This window comes from Amblyomma americanum, chromosome 5 (assembly GCF_052857255.1).
Source record: "Amblyomma americanum isolate KBUSLIRL-KWMA chromosome 5, ASM5285725v1, whole genome shotgun sequence".
NCBI classification, from domain to species: domain Eukaryota; kingdom Metazoa; phylum Arthropoda; class Arachnida; order Ixodida; family Ixodidae; genus Amblyomma; species Amblyomma americanum.
The window spans coordinates 54,092,914-54,104,690 of NC_135501.1; the positions used below are offsets into that span (position 1 = coordinate 54,092,914).

Below are 11,777 nucleotides of genomic sequence, written 5' to 3' on the forward strand. Positions count from 1 at the left end.
ATTTTATAACCCATCTGAAATTCAACCTTTCTAAACTCCCTGGTCCGATCATCCCTAATTGATATTCAGATTCTCTTTTGTTCAGCTTAGCTCTCAGAAGCCTTGTCCTTTTCTTGTCTACGTGCACTGCACATTTACACTGAGAGGTCTTTCACTCATCTTTCCACTCGTGCTGCTGCTTTTGTTCGTAGCTAAACACAAAATATGGTATACTTTGAACGTCTCTCTTCAGAACTACTCTCTAGAGCCTATGCCGCTGAGCTTTTAGCGTTTCATTCTGCTGGTGCTTATGCTCTTTATCACCCTTCCTCTACGACCATTCTTTTTTGCACTAATTGCCTTTCTTAGCTTTGTGCCCTGTCTTCAGTTGCTTATTTTAACCATACAAATATATCCATTGACAAAGATCTCTATCATTTGTCTTCTCTCTCCCCAATTCTTTTATTTCATATCTTAAGTCACTCCGGAAATTTCGGTAACGAGTTAGCCGAATAAGCTGCTGGCAATAACGGACAATATGGGAGTTTACACACTTGTACCCTTTTACGCCGTTGAGTGCGTTCCCGTTTACAGCATGCTTCACTCTTTTTCATGGCGCACTTTCTGGCGCGAGAATAAAGGCGGCACAGAATCATTCAATTGGACCTCTGATATACATATTCCCCGCATTTGTCTACCCAGGAATCCTCTTATTACTTTACTTACGGTACATGGTAGATCTTTTTTCTGTTTTAAAAAATTTGGCCTCTCTATTATTCTTCAGATTTAGAGTTAATTGAAGAATGAGCTAGAAATTATGCATTGGAAATTTACTGAACTTTTGGGTAGTCGTTACAAAATTGCGTTGTCATCGCCTAATGTTTAGGGATTTTTCAATGAAGATTAATTTTAATGGCGCGAGGGAAACTTCAGGCCGAAGAGCGCATGTAACAAAGTGTTGAATTTTGATCTAGGTGGGGTCAAATTGCCGTTATCGAAGCAATTCTGCCCAGATAAGCCAATCGCCAGGCCAAGGGAAAGCTTGTATCCATTGCAAACCGGTGGGCATACCCTGCACTAATAGGGATCAGAACCCCCTCTATCTGATGTTTACGGCTTTGTTTTGGCCTTTCCTTCAGCAGCTTTGTCCCCTTTCTGTTCTGTTCTTCATTGCATGCCAAACACATATGAACCAATAGTTCTAAATGTTTTGTTTTGGAACTGTAAGTTATCTGCGACGGAGTCGAACCTCGGTCCCGTCTGTTTCGCGCTGGCTGCTGAAGAGGAAATAAAAACAATGCTGCCTGGTCCTTCACCTGTAGAAAACGCTAAAGGATTACAACGAGGAATTTTCAGTGAGATATCGTCTCCAAGGAGCAAATAACGGAGAAGATGAAAATATAGTTGTCTAAGCATAAGAATTTCTGCTCTCCTGGGCACTTAATCTGATAAGGAATTCCTTATCAGATCAGAAGAAATACGGAAGACGCAGGACTTCAACTGTCGTCCTGCCTGGAAACGATGTCACGAAACTGCGCGCACGTGGATGTCCTTTCACAACTTACCCACTCTAGGGCTAGGTGTGCCTTATTAAGTGCACTGCGATTATATACGACAATGGGCCTTGCAAAGTCATCCACGCACCTGTCTAGTGCGCTCTAAAGGTGCACTGAGGTGTATGCTTGCGTCATTTACGAGTGACTATGGCTTGAAACCTGGCCTTATTGTGCAATAACATTCTCGTAGATCGTGTTTAACTCCTCCTCTCACTAAAACTTGTGGAGAACCCGCCAGGCAGCGGCGGATTTCATAAATTGACGACAGCAATCACAGCGATTAGGTGCTCTAGGCAAGTATGTGGACGACTGCACATGTAAGACAGACGGAACAGTATATTTACTGGCAGAAAATGAATAACGACGAGGAGGGCCGTGCTTCTGACGTGGGTCGCTGTGTAGCTATTCATGGTAGCCACAACAAGCTTTTGAATTCTTAAAATTGCTCTCATTTTCAAGAAAAAATTTGTGACAGAATTTGTTCACCTGCTTTCCAGTATAATAAACTATGACACACACCTTTGAAATATACCACTGTAATAGCGCCTTCAGAGGTGACGGCATCGAACGTAATGATTGTGTTCGAAATTTAATTTAGAACATCATTCTTGCATTTCTTGTATCGAAGCAAGTGCGCACCTCTAGGATGGGCTCTTGCTTTTACGACCGTATTTAGAAAGTGGCCGCTCTACCAGCAAAGCGAGCTGCACGGTTATTGTTCCGACAACTGGCATTTGTTTTACAAAATTTGTTCTGTGTTCTTCCATGCCACAAAGAAGAAAACATAGCGCTTTCCATGTTCACATCTGCGGCTTTTATATGCATCCCACGCAAATCACCAAAGGCCCATCCAGTCTTCAAGACAAAACAAAGGAGAAATAGATTTATTGCTGGTTACATCCAAATGCGCAGACACGAACGCGAACGAGGCTTTTATTTCGACAGAATCAAGGCTCCTCAGCTGTGCTTGTTCCTCTGGTGAGTTGGGCTGAAATCGTCGTTTAACCACACTATCATATCCGCGTATCACAAAATTTTGTGTTTTCCACAGGCCCTTACAATGCAGATCTTGAGCGCCTGGCTACTTGCTTGTGCCGTGGTGCACGGGGCACTTGGCGACAAGAGTGCCACGAAGTCACTCTTGGCCAGCAGCGGCTGGCAGGAAATGGACGCCCGGGGAAATCCTGTGTACAAGGAGCTTGCGGCCAAGGCGGCAACTTCGTACACCAAGGATGTGGACTTCTACTTGGTACTCAAGGAAGTTGAGACTGTAGAAAAAAAGGTACCGTAGCGGTAGTTATCTGGCAGATGCCTGGTTTGCGCGGCTACTTGGGTGTTAAGTTGTATATAAATTTTGTAGTCGCACCACCACCCCGTGAAAATTCAGAAAAATAAGATAAATGCATGTCGCCCCTAAAGAGACGAGATGCATACATGTATCTCTTTCGAACAGGGGTTTAAGTTTTCAAGAACGACGTCGGGTCCTGAGACGTCTCAAGAATTTTAGCCTCTATGAGGGAATCATTGTTAAAAAAACCAAGTGCCACTTACCACCAATGTTTTAGTGCATAATCTGATTATCAGAGAAGTTTGGCGATGAATTCTAGTGTTTTGACGTCCAGCTGCGCGACACTGGGACGCGGCCACTGGCCCACAAAGGTTGCTACAGGGTTTAAAATAATAATAATAATGTATGCTTATAACATATTGATTCATTTTGTAGTCCAGCATAACGCGGCACAATCGCCTGCTTTTGATATTATTTTAACGAGCAACACAAAGTGTAAAAGGAGGATGTGAGCCTCAGGATGGTTAGCCAATGTTCCGACCAGAGGACTTATCCTTGTCCAAACGAGCACAAGTCCTGTTGTCGAAACGTTGGCTAACCAACCTGGGGCTCCCCCCTGCAATGTTCACTTTGCTTGTGTACTCACGAAACGCATCTTTCTGCCCTCTGTCTGCCATGGAATGCAACGAGCAGATATTTTTGCCAGCGTCACTAGTGCGCTTCTGATGTTGAATAGCATTTATAGCCGTAACTTTAGAATAGCGCTGTCAAAGTCTTCGAAAGCTGTTTCTACGTTTCTCGAGTCGCAGAGCTGCAGGCTTTAATGGCTTCTTACGACGTCGAAATCACCCACCCGTATGCGACTGGTCGCTCTATTTGCGCGAATATATTTCATTTGTATGCATGTGTAGCGCACAGTTAGTGGTCTACAGCAGAAATGGTAAAAAAAAAAATGCTACGCAGTAGCCCACCGCTTTCATGGGCTGGTGTCACAGGAAACCCAGACGGACTTGAAAGTAATTCGGAGGCGCACATAGATTATTAGATACCTTTAGCATAGCGCGTACCGCTACCGACTGCCGCACTCTTCCCCCCCCCTCCCCCACTGCGCTTGCGCTGACCGCCATGAGGGCGCCAGATGCCGCCACGTTTCCGTCAACAGCGCTAGCGTGCCTACCGCATCTGGACCAATCAGTGCGCGTGCCCTTACTGGGCGCGTTACGCAGTAAGCGGTAGCGCTACGCGCTGTGCTAAATGTATTTATTAGACAGCTTTAGTTTCACGTAAGTAGAATCTCCATGTTCGTATAGCTGTTACGGGGGACAATCGCGCATGCGCAGAACGCAAAGGGTCTGCGTGAGTCTCACGGACGTACGTGAGACTAAGATTGTTACGTTGTTGTCTTTGCGTTACTTGCGTATGTAGCGTAGACAACATGGCAGCATTCTGCCTGACCGCTTAAAAGCTGTAATGCCATCACTAATTCGTTGATGCGATATTGTGTTCTAAACTGTTGTATTGGCCTTCAATTTGCTCATTCTTACGTTCGCATAAGTGTCAAGTGAAAAATAGGTTTCGTTCTCATATAGAGGGCAGATTTTTCAGCTGCCCTAACGAAGTAGCCTTTGTCGTCGTCATAGCTGACTGACAGGACTGATCTGAAAGCCTTCTTAAAAGTCTCAGTTTTGCCGCCAAGAATCTCAATGGGCTGGACCCCTTATAACGCTTTCTGATTCATGTCAGAAATAAACAAGCACGAACGCCGACGTAAAAATTTTGTTGAAATGCCGACTGTTCTTGAATATAACTGTTGCTCGCCGGTCCTGTCTCCGTTTAACTGATTAATATAGTAGCCTACCAATCGAAATGTTTTCAGTGGAGAGATTTCTGGAAGCTAAATTATTTTCTCCATGAATACTCAATAGGACCGCTACCACGTGTTCACTTTGCCATAATGCGACACGTTTTTTGATACTTAAAATTTGACGGCAATACTGTCTGTATTCAATAGTGCTCACAGAACCTTTCTCGCCCATTGTATAGGGTAATTGTGCATACAATATTTGTTCACACAGATGCATGTGCAACACTTGCCGATTTTAAAGCATCGGCAGCATGAACAATTCGTTCTGACAAGTTGCGAAACTGCTGATGAGATGCAGTTCAGGAGAGCAAGCTGTCGGGCTAGTTGGGGATGCATGTTGTAAACTAGGAAGAACAAAATACCGGACGAGGGACAGAGTAAGGGACACGAAAAACAGGTTCACGAGCGCTATGTTGTAAACTAGAAAGCGCAAAATACCGGACAAGAGACAGAGTAGGGGACACAAAAAACAGGTTCACGAGCGCTCGTGAACCTGTTTTTTGTGTCCCTTACTCTGTCCCTCGTCCGGTATTTTGCACTTCCTAGTTTACAACATGCTGATGAGTTTGCATAAGAAACATAAATAATAATAATAAGTTTGCATAAGAAACATAAATACCGCAGTTTCACTGTCACGCAAATAATGTGGTCGTTTCCGTTTTACGCCTTTTCGGTAGTTACATAATATGCTCGGGAGTGTCTAGGAGAAGTAAAAGAGGTCTTTGAACGAGCTCCACCTAACGACACTGCTCACAGAAAGCGCCACTATTCGACTACTCCTAGAAAGTGGCTACTAGAAAGCATGGGATATATATCCCTCATAATTATGCTACAGCATTATTTTATGTATTTACGAGATAGATTTTTTTTGCCCATAGGTTTCTTGCCCTCGCGTCATTAACAATTTTTCGTTCAGTGGTCGTTAATAAAAAAGCTAGTCTTATAAAAACTTCGGAACTTCCGCATTCCAAACTAATTCTTATTTGACAGACCTCATCTCTGCCCTGAACTTGCAAGTAGGTAAACAGAGAAAGGGAAGTAGCTTCCAGCTCGCATGAAGGTACCGTAATAGTTTAGTGAATGATCAGCAAACTGATGTGTGGAAAATAGATGACAACTGCAGACATTATTACCACACGAATATGTTCAGAGGCGCCCAGAAACATATTTCTCAATGTTAAGAAACAATTCCTTCCACACACTTAGGATTTCCATTTTCCTTAAATTTGTTCAAATTATACTGCCGACTTTCTTTTTATCATGATGCGTACATGTTCATACCGTCAAAAATTTTTTGATAACATTGCCCAGTAGAAATTTAAAGCTGGTGCGCAATTCATGTTATGTTGATGCGACTTTTAATCTTCAAGTTTGACTGAATGGCCTTTTCAAAAGCATTGGTTATGCTGTAAATACTTTTATACTCTCACTTGACCCTTGAGCAGAATCAGTATGGAGCCTCCTTGACAGCCTATCTATACAAGAGCGAAATGCGGAGCATATATATTGAGAACAGAAAATTATTGGCAGGTCATCAACGGTCATACTGACGCGCTCCTTCTAACAAGCAAGTAAACCGCAGTGGTGGCTCAATAGTTAAGATGCTCAGCTGTTGATCTTTAAAGACGCGGATTCGAACCAGGCCTCGGCAGTGGCATCTCCCTGGATGAGAAATGCTGGAGGCCCGTGTGCTGTGCGATTTCGATGCACGTTAAACAACCGACGGAGGTCGAAGTTATTCGGAGCTCTTCAATAGGGCGTCCCTCATACCCGCAGTCGTTTTCATACGTTAATTCTCATAAAGGTATATAAATAACAAAACAACTTTATTATAAGGTGAAATAAAAAAATGTATAATGGCGTTCACTGCATTCTTTCCTTAAACAGGGCGCAAAACATAGGATTGTTTTTACGTATATACCGACGGCCTGCAGCGTTGAGGAACCATTCGACGCTAAAAAGTGCAAGCCGATAACACCAAGGGTAAGCTTTGCCATTTGCGAAATTGAGCGATTTCGCGTGATAACACGTTTTAACGTTTGGAATAAACTTAAAAAAGACCTCTTCTGGTCTTTGGCAATTGTCGTTCAAAATAGCGCACGACTGTTCTATGTCGCACTAGAAAGGCATTCCGTTTTTGAATTACATTCGAAGTATAATCAAAATTCTAAGAGAAAGCGAAAGGAAAAAGCGAACTCTCCCGAAATAACCTAATAGCCAGCAGCGCCTTACACCCTTAGTGTTACGGTACTATCGGCAATAATACACACGGATGCAGCAGGAGCTACGTGGCAATGGGAACCCGCGTCCACTTCTGATTTAGTGCCTCGCGATGCCGAAAATGTACGCGTTATTGGAGATGGCAGGGCAGATTTCATTCGTCTAAATCAGTCATATTGTGACGAAGAAGATGACGAACTGCGCAGTGGCGCGGGCAGGAGCGCTCGCCAAGGCCAGCAGCCATTAAATCATCTCATTGCCATCAATCATCGTGTCTCTTTCTTCGGCTAGCCGCCACGTAAAATTTGGTGGAGGTGCGGGGTGCCATCGACATCCCGGTCCGGGGAGCTGCGGCGTCCTGAGTCAGCCGTGGTCGTCAGCCGTGAGTTCTTGGCCTGCGTCGCTCAGCCGTGCCCCAGCCTTTCAGACCTGAACCGACCTCGCCGTTGTCCCCCCTCCACCCCCCCCCCCCCCCCGCCCCGTCCCCCGCCCAGACCACTCAACACGACGAATTGACCCCGAAGCAAGGACTTGACCCACCGACCCGAGACGCCGCTTACATCTGAAGACACCGTTCCCCTGCCCAGGCCGTTCGGCGCATCTTGGGGCCTCGACCGTCGGCTCTTAGCGACCTGCGGCCTGCAGGCTTCGTGGACCAGGAATCGTACAGCCATCTCATTCATTTTGGCGGCCAGCACCTCACCACTTTCTCGTTCCTGCCCAACCATCTTCTTAAGCCCGTAACCACTTCGCGCGTCTCTTCGTCACCGATCGGATATAAGCTGCATAGTGATTTCAGGGGCCGTATCTCGTAAGGATCTATCCATTTTTTTTTCATTTCGCATCTATTTTGCCCTCTGGCATTGGGCACTGTTGTTCGATGATGTGGCCTCGGCTTTGAAGCATCAGTGGTAAGCTACGGGGCCATGTGCTACTTGGCGGCCGGATTTAACTATTGGCTGCATATAATAGCCGATAATGTCACGTCGTCAGCGCACGGACGCACTGCCTTCTGATTTCTGTGACTGGCCGCTTCCCCCTTTCGAACGATGCTGCGTCGCTCTGAGAAAACTTCAAATGAAACGGGAACTTGATATCTATCTGAAATAGATTCTTACAATACGGCGCTTCGTGTCTGAAATGAGCAGGGCACCGTCGGTACAAACTGGGCATATACTGCTCTTGGTGACTGCCGCAAATGCGCATCAAGTCTACTTTCTGCAATAATAAACTGCTTCCACTACACAAGTCACGGCCCCATTCTCCGGTCGGCATGTATACACTAATTTCAAGAAGCGGGACTCTTTTCTTTCTTTTTGGTTTGATATCTCTCAGTAAATGTCCTGTGGTCAAAGCATGCGCACCACAACTTGAGCCGTTATTCAGGTGAACAGATAAAGCCGTTATTAAATAATTTTGTTTGCACGCACCGCTCTCCAACAAAAGTACGAAGGTTTCAGAGTGGCGTACAGGTTTGCAAGCGGCGCCTTTAGTGAAATGTTTCGCTGCTGTGATTGAAGCAATGAAGACAATCAGCAGACAAGATATGACATGGAGGACAAGATATTTTATTACTTCAAGGCTATTTGAGAGGATATTTAACGCTTTCCCGTTCTAAAAAATACAGCAGATTGTGCTGGGCCGGCAGATGCGCTGACTTCAAGCTCAGAAGTTTAACCCAGAAGAATAAAACGATATGTGTTACTTTAAATTGAAAATGTTCAAGCACAGTTTTTGTGTCATTTAGGCACCCCGGTGGGAGGCGTTCGTTTACTGCTCGGTCAAAATTAAACTAAAGCAGCTGCTCTGTCGCAATCTTATATTTGTGTGTTGGTGTTTCATAGTCGAAGGTTGAAGGAACTTTGAGGAGGTTAATATGCTTACGGAATGTTATAAATATTTCTGGTCAGAAAAATCTATCTCCTAAAAATTCCGCTTCCTCCTGATGCCACTGAGACGGTGCAAGCCATAGCATATTCTTTGTTCAGTGCTGTCGAGGAATATTATAGCTTATGTCTTGTATGCTCCTTTTAGCAAACACCTGGTTGCATCTAACCATGTAGGGCTGCTGAGTGCAAAGTTTGTCGGCAGAAACTTACCTGTGCCATAACCCATCGTTTGTGTGATAAGCAGGTCGTCTTAAGAGGCAGGCTTGACATGCAGTTTTAAATTTTATCTTGGTGTGCAACTTTGCCTGCGCTGTGTGTCCTTCATTGTGTCCTCAGGGTCTAAAGTGTACTACAGCGTTAATTCATCTTAAAAACAGTTCCAGCCCTCTATGATTTGTACTAGCTCTACGAGAAAGCGAGCACTTCAATTGCTATATCGGGCAGCATTAATTTCCTTCCATTTTAAGAAACACAGCTCCAGTGTTTTGTGGTCAGTTTTAAATGCAGAAATAGTTAGGGGTTCTATGCTTAACCGTGCACTTCAGCGATTTCTGCACACAGGCTTCTGGTGAATGCATCTCGATGTTCAACTTCAAGAACAACAAGGCAGCTTCAGCTGTCTTGAGCTGGATTCACTGCAAGGACTTCATGGCTCCCAGGCGGCGCCGCTACCCGGAAAACTACCAAAGGAAGAAGCGCCACTAGCCGAGTGTTTCCCTTCCCCCGTTGGATTGACGCTCGTCATTTTTTTTTGTTCGGCTCGAATAATCAATTAACCTGCCACCCTCAAACGAGTGCTTCTTGTCTTGTGGTGTTGCACGGTGTCCATGTGCTCAAGTAGAGTACAACTGGTGGTATGACCTTGTTGGCTTCACAGCGAGCGAGAAAGCACCGCTCTTCTTAACTTGCGACTTCAAACCATGCTAATGTCATATTTCAGGCTTAAATCATTCATACTAGCAACTGAAAACAGGGCCACAACAAGCGGTAGAGTTGTGCCGCGATGTTCCTGACAGGCAGTAATCACTCAAAATGAAATAATACATCGCGCCATTAAGTATCTTTTTAATATCAATTTCCCCCGCCGGCTGTTTATTTCTCTATTTCCTGAGTCGAATAAAAGGCATCTGAATGGCATCTATAGAGTGAGTTTGTTAGAACCTTGTCATTCTAATAAACGTTCCACATAAAATATTATTGACAGCAAATATTTGGTTGCGGGACTTATGCTACGAAATGGTGCGTTATACAATGCTGACGTCATATGCGCTTACGAAACTGGGGATGAAATCTCTGGTTTGACGTTAAAATTCACTCGGACTCCTAGACCAGCCTGTCTCATAAGCCCAAATGACAACAAGCAACAAGCAGCTATTAGATGGCGTTCTGTATGCATCAAGAGACCTGAATGTTGTCTCCCCTCCTTTGTGGCCTCAGAGCAACCGTCTAGCTTCAGAAACCGGATACACATGAGAGCGAAAATCGCATTAGAAACTATTCACCGGACTTGGGCGAATTCCAGGTGGTGATATGTGGCCACTGATAGCTAGACCTTCATCCCAAGGAAAGAATGCACAACCATAACTTGGTGCCGCTGCTGCTTTAAGCTAACAGAACGCTCTACCATACACCCCGCGAAAGCAAGAAAAGCAGATGTCTTCCTTTGGACTTCCTTGATGGGCTTTTCTACAGGATACGCCCGGTGTGCTGCCATAACACTACTGCGCATATTTTTGTAACCGCAACGGTTTACGAACATTGCTTCTGAGAATGTCACAGATTTGCTGCTAAAACCACGAAAGTAAGAGGGCTTCAGGGGTGCCAGTGATTTCAGAGAATGCAAAAAAAAATTGGCGGTGGTTTAGCTCCTGGTTAAACCTGAAGTGACGCGATAGCTACAACTGGCCGAGTGTAACTTGCTGAGTTGAATAGCAAAGTCTTTAGCCGCTGAGTTTCGCTGGGCGTTCCTTCTTCATCTTCTTCCCACTTGACACGGCGCATGCGCACAGCTGTTGCAGCTCGGTTTCGCCGGCGCGCCGCTGCTGGCAGCAGCTTCTCCGCACCACAGGGCTGGTCACGTGACGAACGACGTGATCAGCCACGACGCCGCGCCACCGGCAGCTGCTCTGCAGCACGTAACTAACCACGTGAAAGCGTGGCGGCGCAGCCACAGGGTGGCGGCGGCGCCACGCTGAAGGCTCGAAATGCTACCGTAGTGTAGCTTTCGCTACAAAATAAAGCGGAGTATTAAAGTCAGTGCTTTAATCGGTCTACACCTGTACGCACGCTGCGCATAAGCTTGTGTTAACATGCCGGAAATAGATCGATCGCTGTAGCTCCTATGCCGCAAAGAACGAGCATGCCGGCCGCGGCCTGATCTCTACTTCGTTCGTTTCTTTCGAGAGCAACGCCGGTACAAATGCCCTTAACTGCACTCTTTCGACGCATGTGGGCTGCAGGGCCGAATTTTTGATCCCGCCATGCACGGCACTATGGGGTGGTCCCACATGTTGCGCAACGAATATTAAGAATTTCATTGAGAGAAAAAACGGAGAGAAGGGGCAACGATTCTTAACAGGAAATTTCTTATTTCAAGGGGAGACAAGCTCTTCCACGGCCGACTCACCAACTCATAAATTCGATCAATTTGTGGCGTTCTTCAGCGAGTCTAGTGGGGACACCAAAATGTTTTTTTTTACATGTGGAGCAGTGCTGTACCAGCGTTCCTATCGCTCTTCTACCCCCTTTTTAAGGAGATGCAGGATTAGGGGAGATAGTAAAGTTGGTCGGAATATTTGCTACTGGTGCGAACCAGCTCTCAAAAATGTGAGATTCAAGTTATGAAAAAGCCAGTGGTCAAATTCTTAGTTCAATCCCCCAAGGTGAAGTGGATTGTGTAATTAGGAAGTAATTACTCACTGCATACACCCAAGCGTAGCCGTACGGCTATAAATGAAACCTGAACAGCCGCTGTAAAAACT

At 45.3% G+C, this 11,777-nt stretch overlaps 1 protein-coding gene across 1 annotated transcript; it reads left to right on the forward strand.

The window, feature by feature from the left end:
• The first annotated feature begins 2,410 nt into the window (after positions 1-2,410).
• Positions 2,411-9,587, forward strand: LOC144134693 (uncharacterized). Its single transcript, XM_077667541.1, has 4 exons — positions 2,411-2,513; positions 2,587-2,817; positions 6,575-6,670; positions 9,358-9,587. The coding sequence occupies exons 2-4, from the start codon at positions 2,596-2,598 to the stop codon at positions 9,499-9,501; spliced, it is 462 nt and encodes a 153-aa protein (XP_077523667.1). The 5' UTR covers positions 2,411-2,513; positions 2,587-2,595; the 3' UTR covers positions 9,502-9,587.
• The last annotated feature ends 2,190 nt before the right edge of the window (positions 9,588-11,777 follow it).

Bases quoted from the DNA above. Each gene is read 5' to 3' on its own strand.
- LOC144134693 (XM_077667541.1), top strand. From the start codon at position 2,596: ATGCAGATCTTGAGCGCCTGGCTACTTGCTTGTGCCGTGGTGCACGGG. The intron at 2,818-6,574 runs GTACCGTAGCGG...TTCCTTAAACAG, and splicing joins TTGAGACTGTAGAAAAAAAG to GGCGCAAAACATAGGATTGT. The intron at 6,671-9,357 runs GTAAGCTTTGCC...TTCTGCACACAG, and splicing joins GCAAGCCGATAACACCAAGG to GCTTCTGGTGAATGCATCTC.